Source organism: Rhinoderma darwinii, chromosome 8 (assembly GCF_050947455.1).
Source record: "Rhinoderma darwinii isolate aRhiDar2 chromosome 8, aRhiDar2.hap1, whole genome shotgun sequence".
Taxonomy (NCBI): domain Eukaryota; kingdom Metazoa; phylum Chordata; class Amphibia; order Anura; family Rhinodermatidae; genus Rhinoderma; species Rhinoderma darwinii.
Genome location: NC_134694.1, coordinates 46,082,696 through 46,100,374, shown reverse-complemented (window position 1 = coordinate 46,100,374; position 17,679 = coordinate 46,082,696). Strand labels below are relative to the sequence as shown.

Here is a 17,679-nt window from a genome sequence, read left to right as displayed (position 1 = left end):
AAAAAAAGTCTTAGAGTGTGGAAAGTCAAAATGCGTTGGAAAAGAATAGATAGGGCTGAAACCTGCCCCTTTAGAGATGCTAATCTGAGTCCCTGATACAAACCCACTTAGAGGAAAGACAGAATATGCGGGATGGAAAAGTGGTGGGGGTGGAACTGATGGGATTCACACCACCTAAAATAAGTCAACTAAGTGCAATGGTAAATCCTTTGGGATTGAGTCTTCTGGGCCTTAATCATGTTCTGAATGACCTGATCAGAGAAACCTTCAAAACCGCGGTTGCAACAGCCAAGGCGCCAAACGCAGTCGATGTAAAATCAGAGTGGAACATTGGACCTTGGGAAAGGAGGTCATGCCACAGAGGAAGCGGCCATGGGGCAGTTACAGGGGCGGATACAGGAGCATGAGATCCACGTACCAAGCTCTGAGAGGCCAGTCTGGGGCCACCAGATTTGCTGGGATTCCTGCGTCCTTGACACTTTAGCACTCAAGGCAGGAGTGGAAGGAAAGTAAAAAGATAAAAGGAGGTTGAAGGACAACCAGGGAAGAACCAGAGTGCCGGCTCCTATGGCCCTGGGATGCCTGGTTTTGGTGACGTAGTCCAGACACTTCTGATTGAGGTTGGCGGCGAAGATATCCACATTCAGGAAACCCTACCGAATGCAAATGCATTGAAAAATCTCTGGATGAAGAGACCATTCTGCGGGATCCAGGCATTCCCGGCTCAGGTTATCCGCCTCCCAGTTGTCTACTCCTGTGATGTGCACCACTGAGATTGCTAGGACATTTCATACCCACCAGCAAAGGATCTTGGAGGTTTCCTTAGACATAGTCCTGCTTATTGTACCTCCCTGATGATTGAGGTACGCCTATGATATAGAGTTGTCTGTCTGTATCCGAACTGGAAGACCCAGGTTGACGAGGTGTCCATTGAGACAGGGCCAGGAAAATGTCCCTCAGCTCCAAGATGTCGATCTGGAGATGAGCTTCCGGGTCGCACGAGGTGACCTGGACTACGAGGCCACAGCAGCTCCTTCTTGACTGAAGAGGCAGAGGGATCATCAGATCCAAGGATTCCGGAGACTTTTACCAATGATAGAATTGCCAGCTGTAGGGATCGGTAGTGAAATTGAGCAAGTGGGGCTGCCTCGAAGGTTGAGATTATCGTCCCTAAAACTTTCATGCAGAAGCAGGTGGAGCAAGGATCATTCCTGCAGAGCACTGTCACTCCCTGCGGAGTGGAGATTTTGTCCCTGGGTAAGAATACCCTGGCTGCATGTATATACAGGATCATCCCTAGAAACACCATTCTCCGAGGAGGAGTGAGGGATAACTTGGTGCTGTTGAACAGCCATCCGAACCTGCGAAGACAATCCAGTGTAATGTTGAGGCTGTCCAAGTTGTCCTGTTTGGAAGGTGCCTGTACCAGAAGTTCATCCAAGTATGGAATATCCGCTATCCCCCTGTATCTGTGGAGAGCCATTGATGCCTCCATTACCTTGGTGAAGACCCTTGGATCCATAGTTAGCCCGAAGGAGAGAGCAACCAACTGGAAATGCTAGGAACCTACTGAAAAATGAAGAAAACTTTGATGTACTTGAGCAATGGGCGCATAAAGATAAGCAATCCTTGATGTCTATTGAGCACAGGAACTTGTCGACCTCCAAGGATGTGACCACCAATCGCAGAGACTCCATGCGAAACCTTCAAATATTCATATAAGTCGTTTTAGATCCAAAATGGGTCGAAGAGATCCTTCCTTCTTTTGTACTGTGATAAGGTCTGAATAAAACCCTTTGAACAGTTCTGGAGTTGGTACCGGGATAATGACTCCTTGGTGGAGGAGGCTTTGAATGGCTACGAGAGGTGCACCGAGTGGGTGTTGATAGGAAAAAACGCCCGGGAGGGCGAGAAGAAAAAACTATTTTGCAGCATTTCGCACCCAGGCGTCTTCAACGTTTGACCCATGTCTCCTGGATGGAGAGCAGCCGTGCCCCCCACCGTAGGGAGCAGCTCGAGTGAGGGCAAGTTTTCAGGCTGTGGAATCCCGCTGTGCCGGAGAAGGTCTAGAGGGCCTGCCTGGAGTTTGTAGATTGGAAGGAAGGTCTCTCCCCTCGGAAGGGTCACCTGAGTTCTGCCTCTGACGTGGGGCAGAGTACTGAAGTGAATTAAATCATTTTTCTCTTCTGACTGTGGGAACTGGGCATCGTCTGACGATATTGTGGAAAAAAAGGGATCTTTCCTCCTGTTGCCTCAGAAATTAATTGGACCAGGTCAGGTCCACAAAGGAGATCCTGGGCAAATGGAAGGCGAAAACCTTCCTTCCTAGAGGCAGGGGATATCAGTATCCCAGTTCCTAGTCCAAATGGTCCTGAGGACAGCTTCTGCATTAACCATGGCCTTAGCCGACCTTTGTGTAGCTTGGACGGAGACGTCACAGATATATTTAGACATCTGCAAAAGCGGTGCAGCTAGCAGGGAAATACCCACCTGAGAGTCCCCAGAATAAATTGCGTCCTGTTGTTGAGTGGCTAGTTCAGTACTAGCCAAGCTAACCCAATATTCTGCAAAAGACGGTCTGACTGAACCTGCAGCCATGCTCAAAGTGGATTTTGCCATAGACTCCACTTTGGCATCAACAGGATCATTTAAGGCAGAAGCATCTGCAATCGGTAAGGTAGTAATTTCATAAAGGCGGGCAATGGGAGCATCTACCTTTGGGTGAGCTGACCATTTAGCAATACAGAGAAAGGAAACATAGTTCGCGCTTGGACACTAGCATAGATCAGTCAGGGTGTTTCCATGCATCAGAAAACAATTTGTCAAAACCCTTAAGAACTGGAAAGACCAGAGTGGGTCGCCTGTGGCAATGCAATAATAACTCATTTTGAGGGAATTCAGCCGGATCATCCGCAATCTTAAGTATATCTCTCACTGCCTGAATGAGAACAGCAGGAGGAGTGGATTTATTCTATTGCACTCAAACTCTGAATCGGAGAGACAGATGTCCCTTGAAGAAGCAGGTTCAGCTATATCTCTTGAATGAAAAGAATTAAGGACACCTGCATTATTTAATCAGATGAAAAATGATATCTCCTTGATTTCCGGGCACGAGTGCAATCCAGGGAAGAATGTCTGGGGGCCTGAATGGATTTTGTTGCCTAAAAAGAGTCAGATAATTGGGACACTAACCGCTGAGGAAGGCGTTGTAAGGCATCCTCTGTGGCCTGAGAGAGGCGGACGAGATTATCTACCGCCTGGGTGAGGAAAACCGGCCATTGGGGGGTAATATGCTCACTAACCATGGGAGCTGGTGAATCCTGTGGTTGTTTAGGTGGAGGGCATTGAACAGAGACTGGGTCAGCCTGCCCGCATGGAAACTTAGTACTGCAGCACGGACATGTAAAGTGCGTTACAATGGCCGGGGTGGGAGTTGGAGTCTTAGGAGCTTTTTCCTTTGAAGACATATGAGCCTTTTACAAGAAAACACTATTGCCGATGGTAATCCTACCAGACCCCCTAGGTGTTGTATCCCCCGTGAAGCAGGAATGTTTCCATTGCTGTATGACTTCTGTACACTGCTAAGTGTACTAAGGCATTCACTCCCCTCCCCTCCAGCCAAAAAATTCAGCACCGTGCTGGTTGGACAGGGCAGGCATGTGGCTCACGTCCCACCTGGTGATCAATCAGAACGCGAAGACATCGTGGGAAAAACGCCGGGGAGCGTGGCCAGCTTGCAGCCTAGCAGAGAACCAAGGCAGGGGCGAAAATTAATGGCGCTGCCGGCGGAACGCCACGGCTTGTAGCAAAGAGAAGAAGATGATGCTACAGCATGTCTGCCGGTACAGAAGTGTTAGAAGGCCCATTAGTAAGACACAACACCTTAGAATAAAAAAAAAACCCTCTATATGTAATGCCGATGACATGTCTGAATGCTCCACCACCACAACAGCAGCTCCCAATGAGGGGGGGGGGGGGAGACGAATTACCCGTAAGAAAGAAAAGAGGGCAATGATCCAGTGCTTGTGGGTAAGTAAAAGGAATCAAGGTTACAATTTTATTTATGTAACAAATGTAAAAATATCAAAGTGCAAAAAGGGTAAATCGCATTTGTATTTTGCCTACGTGTTTCAGACACTTGCTGTGTAAGGACATCACGGCATGTGTAGATGTCCAAGTCTTCTCCCGCTGTTTATATCCGGTATATGCGTTCCAATTGAATCACAAAATCACCTGAGTCTACCGGAAGTAAAAGACACAAGGTGCTACAAAAATGTCTTAATTTAAAAGGTTTGATACGAATATTTAGTTATATATATGTTATTTCTACAAATAGAGAGCACAGATATAGTCCCTCCAAAACGAAATAATTGAAATGTTCACCAATATGTATGTCAAGTTATTTGCTTATTATGCTAGGCAGCTATTCATAGTGTATACGTATCATGCGGCAGCATAGATTTAACACATTTAAATATATAAAATGACTCGTAGTTAATTTTGAAAGATATTTTGAAAGATGTTGAAACCTATTTTGTAAGAAGTGTCTGCTTCATGTTTAAAATCTTGGGCCTTATGGTGAATCTATTAAACTTCCCTTGGGAAGTTTAATAGATTCACCATAAGGCCCAAGATTTTAAACATGAAGCAGACACTTCTGGACAATGGAACGCATCGTCCGATAAATTTTCTATATCCAGAATATATATCATGAATAAATTTGACTTCAGAACAAGGAGAAAAAGAGTAAATGGAACCTTTATTTATTGATCAATAGTGGAACATGAGCTCTCTTTTTAGGTTAAGCCCTCTCGGGAATCTAGTTTTAAAGAGGCTCTGTCACCAGATTTTGCAACCCCTATCTGCTATTGCAGCAGATAGGCGCTGCAATGTAGATTACAGTAACGTTTTTATTTTAAAAAAACGAGCATTTTTGGCCAAGTTATGACCATTTTTGTAATTATGCAAATGAGGCTTGCAAAAGTCCAAGTGGGTGTGTTTAAAAGTAAAAGTCCAAGTGGGCGTGTATTAGGTGCGTACATCGGGGCGTTTTTAATACTTTTACTAGCTGGGCGCTGTGAAGAGAAGTAACATCCTCTTCTCTTCAGAACGCCCAGCTTGTGACAGTGCAGATCTGTGACGTCACTCACAGGTCCTGCATCGTGACGGCCACATCGGCACCAGAGGCTACAGTTGATTCTGCAGCAGCATCAGCGTTTGCAGGTAAGATCGACTTACCTGCAAACGCTGATGCTGCTGCAGAATCAACTGTAGCCTCTGCTGCCGATGTGGCCGTCACGATGCAGGACCTGTGAGTGACGTCACAGATCTGCACTGTCACAAGCTGGGCGTTCTGAAGAGAAGAGGATGTTACTTCTCTTCACAGCGCCCAGCTAGTAAAAGTATTAAAAACGCCCCGATGTACGCACCTAATACACGCCCACTTGGACTTTTACTTTTAAACACACCCACTTGGACTTTTGCAAGCCTCATTTGCATAATTACAAAAATGGTCATAACTTGGCCAAAAATGCTCGTTTTTTAAAAATAAAAACGTTACTGTAATCTACATTGCAGCGCCTATCTGCTGCAATAGCAGATAGGGGTTGCAAAATCTGGTGACAGAGCCTCTTTAAGACTGTATATCCAGAAGATCTCCCTGTCCAGTAGGGTCTGTTTCATATTACCACCCCGTGCAGAACATATTATTTTCTCAATAGCATATGTTTTAAATGTATTAGTTAGCTGGTTGTGAGATGTAATGAAATGCCTAGCAGCATTGAAGATACCTGGAATATTAGGATTACTGATGTATCCCAAATGCTCTAGGACTCTGGTTTTAAATTTTCTTGTTGTCCAACCAACATACATTATTTTCCATTCTGTACACTCGATAACATATGTGACATAATCACTATTACAATTCATATATGTCTTAATAGGAAAACTTTTTACCCCCCCCCCCCCCCCCCGCAATCATAATTTTTTTTTGTGGGCTGGGCAAATGAGCAGGTTTTACATGGGTGAGAACCACATCTGTAAATGACCTTGCACTTTGTGATGTAACCATGTAACCAGCTAAAGATAATTTTAGATGTTATGAAAAGAGGGGGTAAATATCTGTGCACAATTTTTTTAATGTCTATAAATTGATTGCTGTATTGAAGTACTAGTGTAGGTTTTTCCAGACCACTAATCTGAGATGGATTCATATTTTTATTTTTGATATTAATGTCTTTTTTGGAAAGTAATTGTTCCCTGGTTTTAGAACCTACTATCATTTTGGCTCTTTCAAGAGTCCACTTCTGATAGCCCCTATTGTGGAGCCTTTTGCAGATCTGAGCCTGTTCCATGTTAAAATTATGGATTTCACTACAGTTTCTTCTGGCTCGAACCATCTCTCCCACGGGTATGGAAGAAATAGTATGTCTGGGGTGGCTGCTATTCGCATGAAGAATGGTATTACCCGAAGTGGGTTTGCAATATGTTTTAGACTGAACAATCCCCCGAGGCATGGCTGTCAATTCTAGGTACAGAAAACAGATGGTATTAATTTCTGTCTGATATGTAAATTTAAGATTACAGCTATTATCATTTAGATAAAAGATGGAATCTGGTATGGCAGATACATCGCCCTCCCATATCATTAGGCGGTCGTCGATGTATCTACCTTATCAATGCAGAGAAACAGCATATGGGTTATCCGTGGTGAAAATAGTACATTCCTCCCACGAGGCCATGACAAGATTTGCCAATGAGGGCAAAATGTTGCCCCCATTGACACTCCCTTTAACTGTAAGAAATACTGCCCGTAAAACTGGAAATAGTTATGTGTCATGAGGAACTCCAATACCTCTATGCAGAAAATTTGGAGTTCAGATGTATGTGTACTGTATTTGGAAAGGTGATGTTCCAGAGCTTTTAGTGCTATTGTATTGGGGATGCTGGAGTATAGTGATATCACATCATAACTTAACCAAATATACTTATGGTCCCACACCTTGTTATTTAGTGCACGTAAGACATCGGTTGTGTCCCATAAATGGCCCGGTACCCTAGACCCAAGGGGCTAAAGGAGTGAATCAAGCCACTCCGACAGCCTCTCGGTGAGGGATCCGATCCCAGATACAATAGGGCGTATAGGTGGAGGATTGATGCCTTTGTGTGTCTTGGGGAGAGCATGTAAAATGGGAATAATTGGGAATTCGACTGACCGATATTAATGTTGGTTTTTGGTAATAATCCCCCCCCCCCCCGAAAACCTTCGTCCAACAATTAGTTACAACTGATTTGGAAAACTTTGTTAGGATTTCCATCTAATTTTCTGTAGGTATCTCCATCCGACAGTAACTCCAAGACTTGTGTTCTGTACATAAGAGTTTCCATCACTGTGATGCTTCCTCCTTTATCCACCATTTTTATCACAATAGCAGGGTTGTCTTTTAATGACTTGACTGCAGCTTGATGAGCAACTGTCATATTTCTTTTATTTTTAATGCATTTGCTATCATGTAATGTCTGTAAATTCCTATATATTGGAAATTGGAATCTGTCCATAGAATCAGTCCTTGACTGTATAGGATAAAATCTGGGATTCGACGTAGAAAAGTTAGTAGCTATATTGGACAGTGGTTTCGGTTCCCCCATAACAAGATCTTCTAGGCACATTAAAGTAAACTGTTCTTGAAATGTAGCAGATTCAAAGTCCTGTTGTTCCTCTATTGACATATTGGTATCAGGATGTAATTGGCACTTTGTATCTAATTGAACTGTATCGAATGATGTCAAAAAGTGTCTCTTGACCAACAAATTTATTCGCAATTTAACAATGTCCAACAGTGTACTAAAGACATCCTCCCCCCTCTCTTCCCCTGTTTTTTTGGCACATTGCGATTGGTTATATAATTCTGAAGGGTTGTGGAATACCACCAAACTCTCATTTCTTTTATCAATAATTTTTCCAGTTCTCGGAACTTGTCCTGCAAGACCAAGTTACTATCGTCCATATTGTTGGTGCTGCCAAACACCAGAGCCGCCATCTCCAACCTGGAGCGTTGATAATCTTGTGACATAGTGAACAGCAGAAAAAATCTGTTACATAAAATGTCAATGTGATAGTAGATACAGTCTTCCCTGATCAGCAATATTAGAACCCTTATTGTATCCAATGAATTAGGGAAAATCTTATGCAAACGTTGAGTATAAGCCCTTATATAACGGGCTATTTTTGGTGTGCAAGGAGGAATTGACCTTGTATGTATAAGCAAGAAAAAACATAGGGGGAGGGGGGGATCTTTGGTAGGATTTCCATCTAATTTTCTGTAGTTATCTCCATCCGAAAGGAACTCCAAGATTTGTGTTCTGTAGATAAGAGTGTCTATCACTGTGATGCTTCCTCCATTATCCGCCATTTTTATCACAATAGCGTATTATTTTTAAGTCTTTCGCTTTTTGATGTTTATTTAATTGGATTCCTCCCCCCCCTTCCTCCTTTGTTTTGACTTACCTGTAAGTCGTCTTCAGGCGTAGCCTGTCACACCTTTGGAAAACGCACAAGTAATGCGGCTGTCCGGCGTCCTCGACCGCCATTGCGGTAAGAGTATGGGACTGAGTAACATCCACCAGAGAGGTGGGCATCCACTGATGTCTGCCTCCTGCAGACATTAGCCTAAAATTGAGGAGATGTGCTCAGCAGAGGGTACAGCCCACTGGGCGGAGTCACACATTTTTTATTTTTTTTTATATTTACCTAGCGTCAGCGGCCTATACCCATGGTACTGTGTCCCCCAGTAAATACTTTAAACGAGAAAACATGAATAGACACCATTCTATATTCATCCCAATAATCTAAGTAGATATTAGATTCAACGGCACTCTTCCAATAAATCTTCAATATTATAACAGAAAAAGTGAACAGAAAAAAAAGGTGTTACCTTTTTGTTGAGCTTTAGCCATGTTGAGAAGCCCTTTGTGTCTTGGTACTGAAGTCCAAAGAACCAGACTTCTCGAAGTCCAATTGTTTTCACAACCTAAGGAGAAAAAAAAAATCTGGATTAACCAAATCAGGTCTGGTATTTGGTATTGTACAAACTGAAGTTGAACTATGGATGTGTTATGTATGTAGTGCAATGAGAGAAAAGAATAGTGATAATAATTTATTATTGATAAAAATATGTTACTGCACACTGGCTACAGATGTTAGACAAAGACAAAGGGATGTATGACCAATGATAGAATACATAACATCTGACAACATGTCCCACCAAGAGCAAGTGGAATTTAAAGGGAATGGGTAATCAGAATTTTTTTTAAATCAAGTCACAATCATTAAAATCAAGTTATTATGTTAAACATATTTTTTAGAATTGTTGGGGATTTATTTTTTCTATGTCATTATCTATATTGAAAAACTATCCTAAATCTTCCAGTTTTCACTCTGGTCACTGAGCCTCACAATAGACTGACACTTCCTGTTCTGTAGAGATCACTTCTCAGCAGTCATCTCATTGTCATTACAGCAGAAATACAATGACAGGTAACACCGATAAATAGACAACACAGGATCCATCACAGACAATAGGTGATGGACACAGCTCCCCTCCTATTGCTCCCATCACGGAGCATGTCTAGAAAACTCTCCCATAGAAATCAATGTGTCTGCTTCATACTATTGTTTCCTATGGATCACGTGGCTGCTGTAAAGCATATCTTTAAATGCTATTAATCCCTATCCGCACCAGGACGTAACTGTCAGTCGTCGCGGCAGGTTACTTCCCGCACGAGGATGACAGCTGACACTCCACTCTTGCCGACCAGCGGTCCTTTGCCGCTGGTTTCGGCGAATTAACCCCCTCGGGTGCAATCGCCGAATTTTGGGGGTTTCTAACATATCGGCAGACCCCGGTCGGAAATCGCGGGGTTTGCCGATAGTTACTATGGCAAACGGAAGCCAAACAATGGCTTCCGGGTCTGCCATGGACGGAAGCCCATCAGGACCAACCTTCGGCTGTTCCTGATAGGCTTCCTGTCAGCGTGACAGGAAGTCACTGTGTCGTTCCCGATGGCACACTGTCGGCGACAGTGTGCATCGGGAACTTGGAGATCAGCTGTCCCCGACAGCTGACACTCCAGTGTTGCCGATCAGCGGCTCATCGCCGCTGATTTCGGCAATTAACCCGTTACATGCGGGGCTCGATTGCGATCTCCGCATGTAGCGGGTTTGTAGCGTATCAGCAGCCCCCATGCAATCGTGGGGGCTTCTGATACTTGTGATGGCACCCGGGGGCCAGACAACGGCCCCCGAGTCTGCCATGTATGGAAGCCTATGAGGAAGCTTCTGCTGATCCTCGTAGACCAACTGTCAGAGTGACTGTGACATCACACTGACAGTTGGAATACGTTACACTACCTAGGTAGTGTAATGTATTCTAGCAGCGATCAGAGTTGCAGGTCAAAAAAAGAAAGTGTAAAAAGTAAAAGAAAAATGAATACACAAAAAAAATAAAAGTTTAAAAATACGTTTTTGTTCTCCTATAAGTCATTTATTATAAGGAAAAAATGAAACCGTTAAAAAAAAGTACACATATTTGGTATCACCGTGTTCGTAACGACCCAAACTATGAAATTATAATGTTAATTTTTCCGCACGGTGAACGCCGCAAACAAAATAAACAGAAAACTATGTCAGCATTGCTATTTTTTGGTCACCACCCCTCCCAAGATATTGAATAAAAAGTGATCAAAAAGTCGCATTTACCCTAAAATAGTACCAATAAAAACTACAACCCGTCCTGCAAAAAACAAGACCTCCCACAGCTTTTTTGACGAAAAAATAAAAAAGTTACGGCTCAGAATAGCGTGCCTCAGAAAATAAATTATTTTATAGAAACTTAATTTTATTGTGCAAACGCTGCAAAACGTAAAAAAACTATACACATATGGTATCGGCGTAATCGTACCGACCGGCAGAATAAATTAAAATGTAATTTATTGCACACGGTGAACGCTGTAATAAATAAAGAATTTAAAGCGCCAAAATCACTGTTTTTTGGTCACCTTAACTCTAAAAAAGATCCTGAGGGGCCAAAATGCTCACTATACACCTAGAAAAATTCCTTGAGGGGTGTCGATTCCAAAATAGGGTCACTTTTGGGGGGTTTCCACGGTTTTGGTCCCTCGGGGGCGTTGCAAACCCGACATGGCACTGAAAACCAATCCAGCAAAATCTGCGCTCCAAAATCCAAAAGGCGCTCCTTCCCTTCTGAGCGCTGCTGTGGGTCCAAACATCAGTTTACGACCACATTTGGGGTATTGCCGTAATCGGGAGAAATTGCTTTACAAATGTTGGGTGGCTTTTTCTCCTTTTATTCCTTGTAAAAATGAAAAAAATTCTATGTTTCCACAGAAAAATAGGCGATTTTCATCTTCACAGACGAATTCCACTAAATTCTGCAAAAAAAACTGTGGAGTCAAAATGCTAACTATACCCCTAGAAAAATGCCTTGAGGGGTGTAGTTTCCAAAATGGGGTCACTTTTTGGGGGTTTCGATTGTTTAGGTACCACAAGACCTCCTCAAACCTGACATGGTGCCTAAAATATATTCCTAAAAAAAGGAGGCCCCAAAATCCACTAGGTGCTCCTTTGCTTCTGCGGCCTGTGTTTCAGTCCACTAGGGCCACATGTTGGATATTTCTAAAATCTGCAGAATCTGGGCAATAAATATTGAGTTGCGTTTCTCTGGTAAAACCTTCTGTGTTACAGATTTTTTTTTTTTATTACAAATGAATTTTGGCAAAAAAAAATTAAATTTGTAAATTTCACCTCTACTTTGCCTTAATTCCTGTGAAACGCCTAAAGGGTTGAGAAACTTTCTGAATGTGGTTTTGAATACCTTGAGGGGTGCAGTTTTCAAAATGGGGTGATTTATGGGGACTTTCTAATATATAAGGCCCTCAAAGCCACTTCAGAACTAAACTGGTCCGTGAAAAAATGGCCTATTGAAATTTTATTGAAAATATGAGAAATTGCTGCTAAAGTTCTAAGCCTTGTAACATCCTAGAAAAATAAAAGGACGTGAAAAAAAATGATGCAAACATAAAGTAGACATATGGGGGATGTTAACTAGTAACTATTTTGTGTGGTATTACTATCTGTTTTACAAGCAAATACATTAAAATTTAGAAAAATGCAAATTTTTGCTACAATTTGAAGTTTTTCACACATAAATATTGAATTTATCGACCAAATTTTTTCACTAAAATAAAATACAATATGTCACGAGAAAACAATCTCAGAATCGCTTAGATAGGTAAAAGCATTCCGGAGTTATTACCACATAAAGTGACAAATGTCAGATTTGAAAAAATCATCTGTGTCCACAAGGCCAAAACAGGCTGTGTCCTAAAGGTGTTAACAGCAGCTCAGGCAATATTTATGTACATTATTTTGGGGCAGAAAACAGAAAAAAAATATAGGAGACCCTTTCCCCCTGAATTAACCCGTTAGTGACCGGCCCATAGTCTTTTTACGTCGGTCACCAACGGGCCTTATTCCGATGCCATAGACGTTTTACGTTGCGGCATCGGAATAAGTAAACAGAGCAGGGAGCTGTCAAATCTCCCTGCTCTCAGCTGGCAGACGTAGTGGAGGGCTGGGGGCGTCCCTGCTCTGCCGGGTGAGATCGATATTAGTATCGATCTCACCCGTTTAACCCCTCAGATGCGGTGCTCAATAGCGTGCACCGCATCTGCGTGGTTTTGGAGAGAGGGAGGGAGATCCCTCTCTCTCCCACCGACACCCGGCGATAAGATCGCCGAGTGTCTGTCTCTCCAATGGCAGCCGGGGGCCTAATAAAGGCCCCCAGGTCTGCCTGTAATGAATGCCTGCTAGATCATGCCGCAGGCATGACCTAGCATATGCCTGTCCGTTTTAAACGGACAGGCAGAAATACACTGCAATACAAAAGTATTGCAGTGTATTATAATAGCGATCGGATGATCGCACTAGTAAAAAAGTAAAAAAAAAAGTTTAATAAAGTTAATTAAAAAAAAAAGTGAAAAAAAAATGAAAAACCCACTTTTTCCCCTTACAAACTGCTTTACTATTAAAAAAACAAAATAAAGTTAAAAAGTTACACATATTTGGTATCGCCGCGTCCGTAACGACCCCGACTATAAAGCTATTACATTACTTAACCCGCACGGTGAACGGCGTAAAAAATTTAATAAAAAAACCACGGAAAAATTGCTGTTTTCTGTGAATCCTGACTTTAAAAAAATGTGATTAAAAAGTGATCAAAAAGTCGCACTTACTCCAAAATGGTACCAATAAAAACCACAAGTATTCCCGCAAAAAAAAGCCCTCATACAACTGCATCGGCGAAAAAATAAAAACGTTACGGCTCTTCAAATATGGAGACACAAAAACAAATAATTTTGAAAAAAAAAGCGTTTTTACTGTGTAAAAGTAGTAAAACATACAAAAACTATACAAATTTGGTATCGTTGCAATCGTAACAACCCGCTGAATAAACTTAGTGCTATTTATACCACACGGTAAACGGCGTAGATTTAGGACGCAAAAAAGAGTGGCAATTTTTTTCTATCTCCCCCCCCAAAAAAAGTTAATAAAAGTTAATCAATAAATAATATGTACCTCAAAATGGTGCTATTAAAAAATACAACTTGTCCCGCAAAAAACAAGACCTTATACAGCTGATACAGTCGACACAAAAATAAAAAAGTTATATCTCTTGGAATGCGACGATGAAAAAACTTAAAAAATAGCCTGGTCATTAAGGTCTAAAATAGGCTGCTCATTAAGGGGTTAAAAACTGGGTTTAACCATTCACTTTGTCAATGTGTGCCTAAAAAAGGAAGACACTGCTAAAAAGGATGACTGTACAATGTCACAATGTGTAGGGACATCCCCCATTGACCAGAGGAATGTTAACACCCAGTTGTCAATTCATTCATACATTTCCAGGCAGAATAAAAGAGGAACAGCATGTTCCTAACTAACACACATGTTAATTTATGGGGAATAAAAGCATTTACTAAAACAGACATGTCAGGAGAGTGGATACAGAAGTGTCCACCCTTGCTTTTTCTTGAAGTTACACAAAGATTCCGATTGAATACAATCTCGTGCCATCCAGTAAAAAACGTATACGTTGTACGTATATGTTGTTTAACATAAGAGTCTATGGGTGACGGATAACCGACAGATAGCATTAGTCAGATGCAGCCTTCAAGTAAAAAAAAAAAAAAACACAAAAAACGTAAAGGTTACACTTTTAAGTTTATTGTTTTTTTGTTTTGTTTTTTAACATTGGAGTCTACAGGTGACGAATTGCCGAAAAGATGCCATCAGTCGACCTTAAAAACCTATGATAAAAATGACATGCCCTTTTACTGGATGGCTGTGATGTATATTTTAACATGGGAGCCTCTGGGCGACAAATGGCATCCGATGGAGGTATAAGTGTTTTCTTTTTTCTTACATGTTTTTTTTACTTTTCGCACTATGCATCTCGGGTTATTCCAGATTAAAAACATAAGGGAGGACACATCTGTAGGTCCTCTTTAAGAGAACTGCTTCAACCATATTCGTACTTGTTAAATTATTTTATTACTGGGATATTATTCCAGTAATGTCCATCTATTCCCAGAAACACTTAACGGTAAGCACAATGCATTGCCCTATTTATTACAGCATCATCCTGTACCAATAATGTAAGGCACAACTGCACAAAAAAATTCATATACCCCAAAAAAACTAAAAAAGAATGACGAAAAAGAATGAACAACGTTTTAAATGAGTAAAAATATAAAAAAAGGAGGTATAAAAAGTTTCTTGTGCTATATGTGTATAGTGGAATAAACCCATATTCCTCATATACAGGCATTTAGTGAAATCCTTTTCTTCCTAGATATGGAATGAACAGGTTAGATGTGAAGTTGATTGTGGGATGATCACATATTCCATATATACAGCTGTATTTTACGTCCCTGTTCTACCTAGACATGGAATGAAGACATTATATCTAATGTATAGCTGACGCAGATACAATTGAATATAATGGCAGAGCAGAAAGCCATCAGCTTCCTGCTCTGCCATGCACTCCTCCATGAGCGGAATTCCCATCCAGTGAGTTGCCGATACTCTGACTGGGCCTAACCCCCTTGTAGATTCGTATCAACCCCCCACCCCCCCCGTATAGTGTCACACACCCCCTGTGTATAGGGTCACACCACCCCCTGTGTATAGGGTCACACACACCCCCGTAGATAGTTGTCACATCACACACACACACACACACACACACACCCTGTAGATATCGTCACACACAAACACCCCCTGTAGATAGCGCAATTGAGGCTCCCTCTAGGAGGGGAATCCTCAGTCAGAGCGTTGCCGACGCTCTGGCCAGGCATTCCTCTCCTGGGGGAACCTCCGACGTCACTGTCCATAAATGGACAGTGACGTCAGAGGATCCCCCTGGACCGGAATCCCTGGCAAGAGCGTTGCCAACGCTCTGGCTGGCGATTCCGTCCCTAGAGGTAGCCCCAGACTTCACTGTCCATATATGGATTGTGACGTCAGTGGCTCCTCCAGGAGAGGAATTCCCGACCAGAGAGTTGCAGCAGATTGTGAATACAGCTGGAATCAGAGAAAACTCCAACCCCATCTGAATAACCCTTTGATTGCTGCGGTCAATGACCACGGCATGATCAAAGGGGACGGCCTTATTTAATCATTTATTAAGTAAATTTAGTATAAAATATATTTTATTGCCCATTCATTACATAAAAACCTACACATTAAGTATTTACACGTCCGCAATAACCTAATGAATTAATTTAACAGGTGATTTAGCGTGCAACGAAAACTGTATAAAAACAAAATGAAGAAAATCGCTTTTTTCCGCATTCATACCGCAAAAAAGTAAATTACATAAATTACACAGCAAACTGCGCAGGAAAAAAAAATATAAAATTTCTCCCGCATAAAACAAGGCCTCATACAACCACGTCAATGCAAAAATAAAATTTATGGCTGTTGAAAGGCAAAAATAAAATAAAAAAAATAGCTCGTCATTAAGGCCCCCCCCATTGGTTATTTGTTTATTGCCACTGATTATTTGCCAGCAATGCATGCGAATTAGATATTTTATGCCCAATTTATATGCTCTGGGAAAAATCAGCACGAAAGAATGATCGCACTGAAGATTTCATATATCTGAAGCATACTCATTTTAAAATACGGATTCCGTAATTAAAAGCCGCAGATCCACATGCCAATAAATGGCAGAAATGAGGTATCAGCTGATTATCTTCAAAATTCAGAGCAGATTTGTCTAAATTCCCTAAAACAAAAATGTAATCCACTAAAATTATAATAAAAATAAATACATTTTGCTTCCCCTTGTGCCCCTCGGTGCGGTTGCTGGGGGAGAGACTCTGAGCAGAATTAGTCTCCTTCCCCCTCTGGCGGATGATATAGTCCAGTCTTACTTTCCAATCCAGCTTTCCATTCCTAACAAGCGGAGAGAGTTTTCTCATCTATACTGCCATGCTACTGCAGAGGCTCTGCTCATTCCACGGCAAGCAAAAAGCTATTTCTATTGGCTGCTCTGCAGTAAACAGAGGATCACTATGCAGAGAACTGGCTGTTGGGAGTGGGATTGAGAATTGCGCGTCCATTGTCACTCAGCTCATTAGGTGGATGTAAACATTGCTACACACGGTGAACAACAGGTGGCGCTATACTATCTAAGCAAATGTAATAACGCTTCACTGGAGATTTTTATATTTTTAAAGGTGTTTATCCAGCTAGGACCACCAATACTCCTTTTCACAGCGGCCACTAATGGGCTTTATTCTGATGCATATGCCTTTTCATGGCACTGCATCAGAATAAAGCTGCGCCGCCGGGAGCAATTAAAACTCCCTGTTCTCAGCTACCAGAGGTAGATGAGAACTTGGATTGAAATCCACCAGTTTAACCCCTTAGATGCAGCACTCAATAGTGAGTGCCGCTTCTAAGTGGTTTTGGAGAGAGGGAGGGAGATCCCTCTCTCACCCCACTGGCACCCTGCTATGACATTGCAGGGTGCCAGTGTCTTCTATGGCAGCCGGGGGCCTAATAAAGGCCCCCAGATCTGCCTGTAGTGGATGTCTGCTAGACCATGCCATGGCATGGCCTAGCAGTTGCCTGTGCATTGTAATTGGACATCCAGTAATACACTGCAATACAGAAGTATTGCAGTGTATTATAAAAGAGAGATTGGACGATCGCATAGTGATGTCCGCTACTGGGACTAGTAAAAAAAGTCAAAAAAAAAGTTTAATAAGTTATTAATAAATAAGTGAAAAAAAATACAAATTTCATAAACACTTTCTTCTAACAAAATGCTTTATTATGAAAAAAAAAAAAACGTAAAAAAAGATACACATATTTGGTATCACAGTGTCTAACGACCCCAACTATAAAGCTATTATGTTATTTAACCTGTTCGGCGAACACTGTAAAAAACAAAACAAAAAAAGCAATGCCAGAATTGCTGTTTTCTGTTCAACCTGCTGTAAAAATTTTTTGCTAAAAAGTGATCAAAATGTCGCATGTACTCCAAAGTAGTACTGATAGAAACTACAAATCGTCCTGCAAAAAAAAAAAAG

The 17,679-nt window shown here is 41.8% G+C and overlaps 1 protein-coding gene across 2 annotated transcripts in view; it reads right to left on the bottom strand.

Annotated features, from left to right (window-relative positions):
- Positions 1-17,679, bottom strand: part of MSN (moesin) — a 349,029-nt gene that overhangs the window by 73,992 nt on the left and 257,358 nt on the right. For both annotated transcript variants that reach the window (XM_075835638.1, XM_075835637.1), the window contains one exon: positions 8,934-9,029. In XM_075835638.1, coding sequence (XP_075691753.1) covers positions 8,934-9,029 — 96 coding nt within the window. The remainder of the gene's footprint in view (positions 1-8,933; positions 9,030-17,679) is intronic.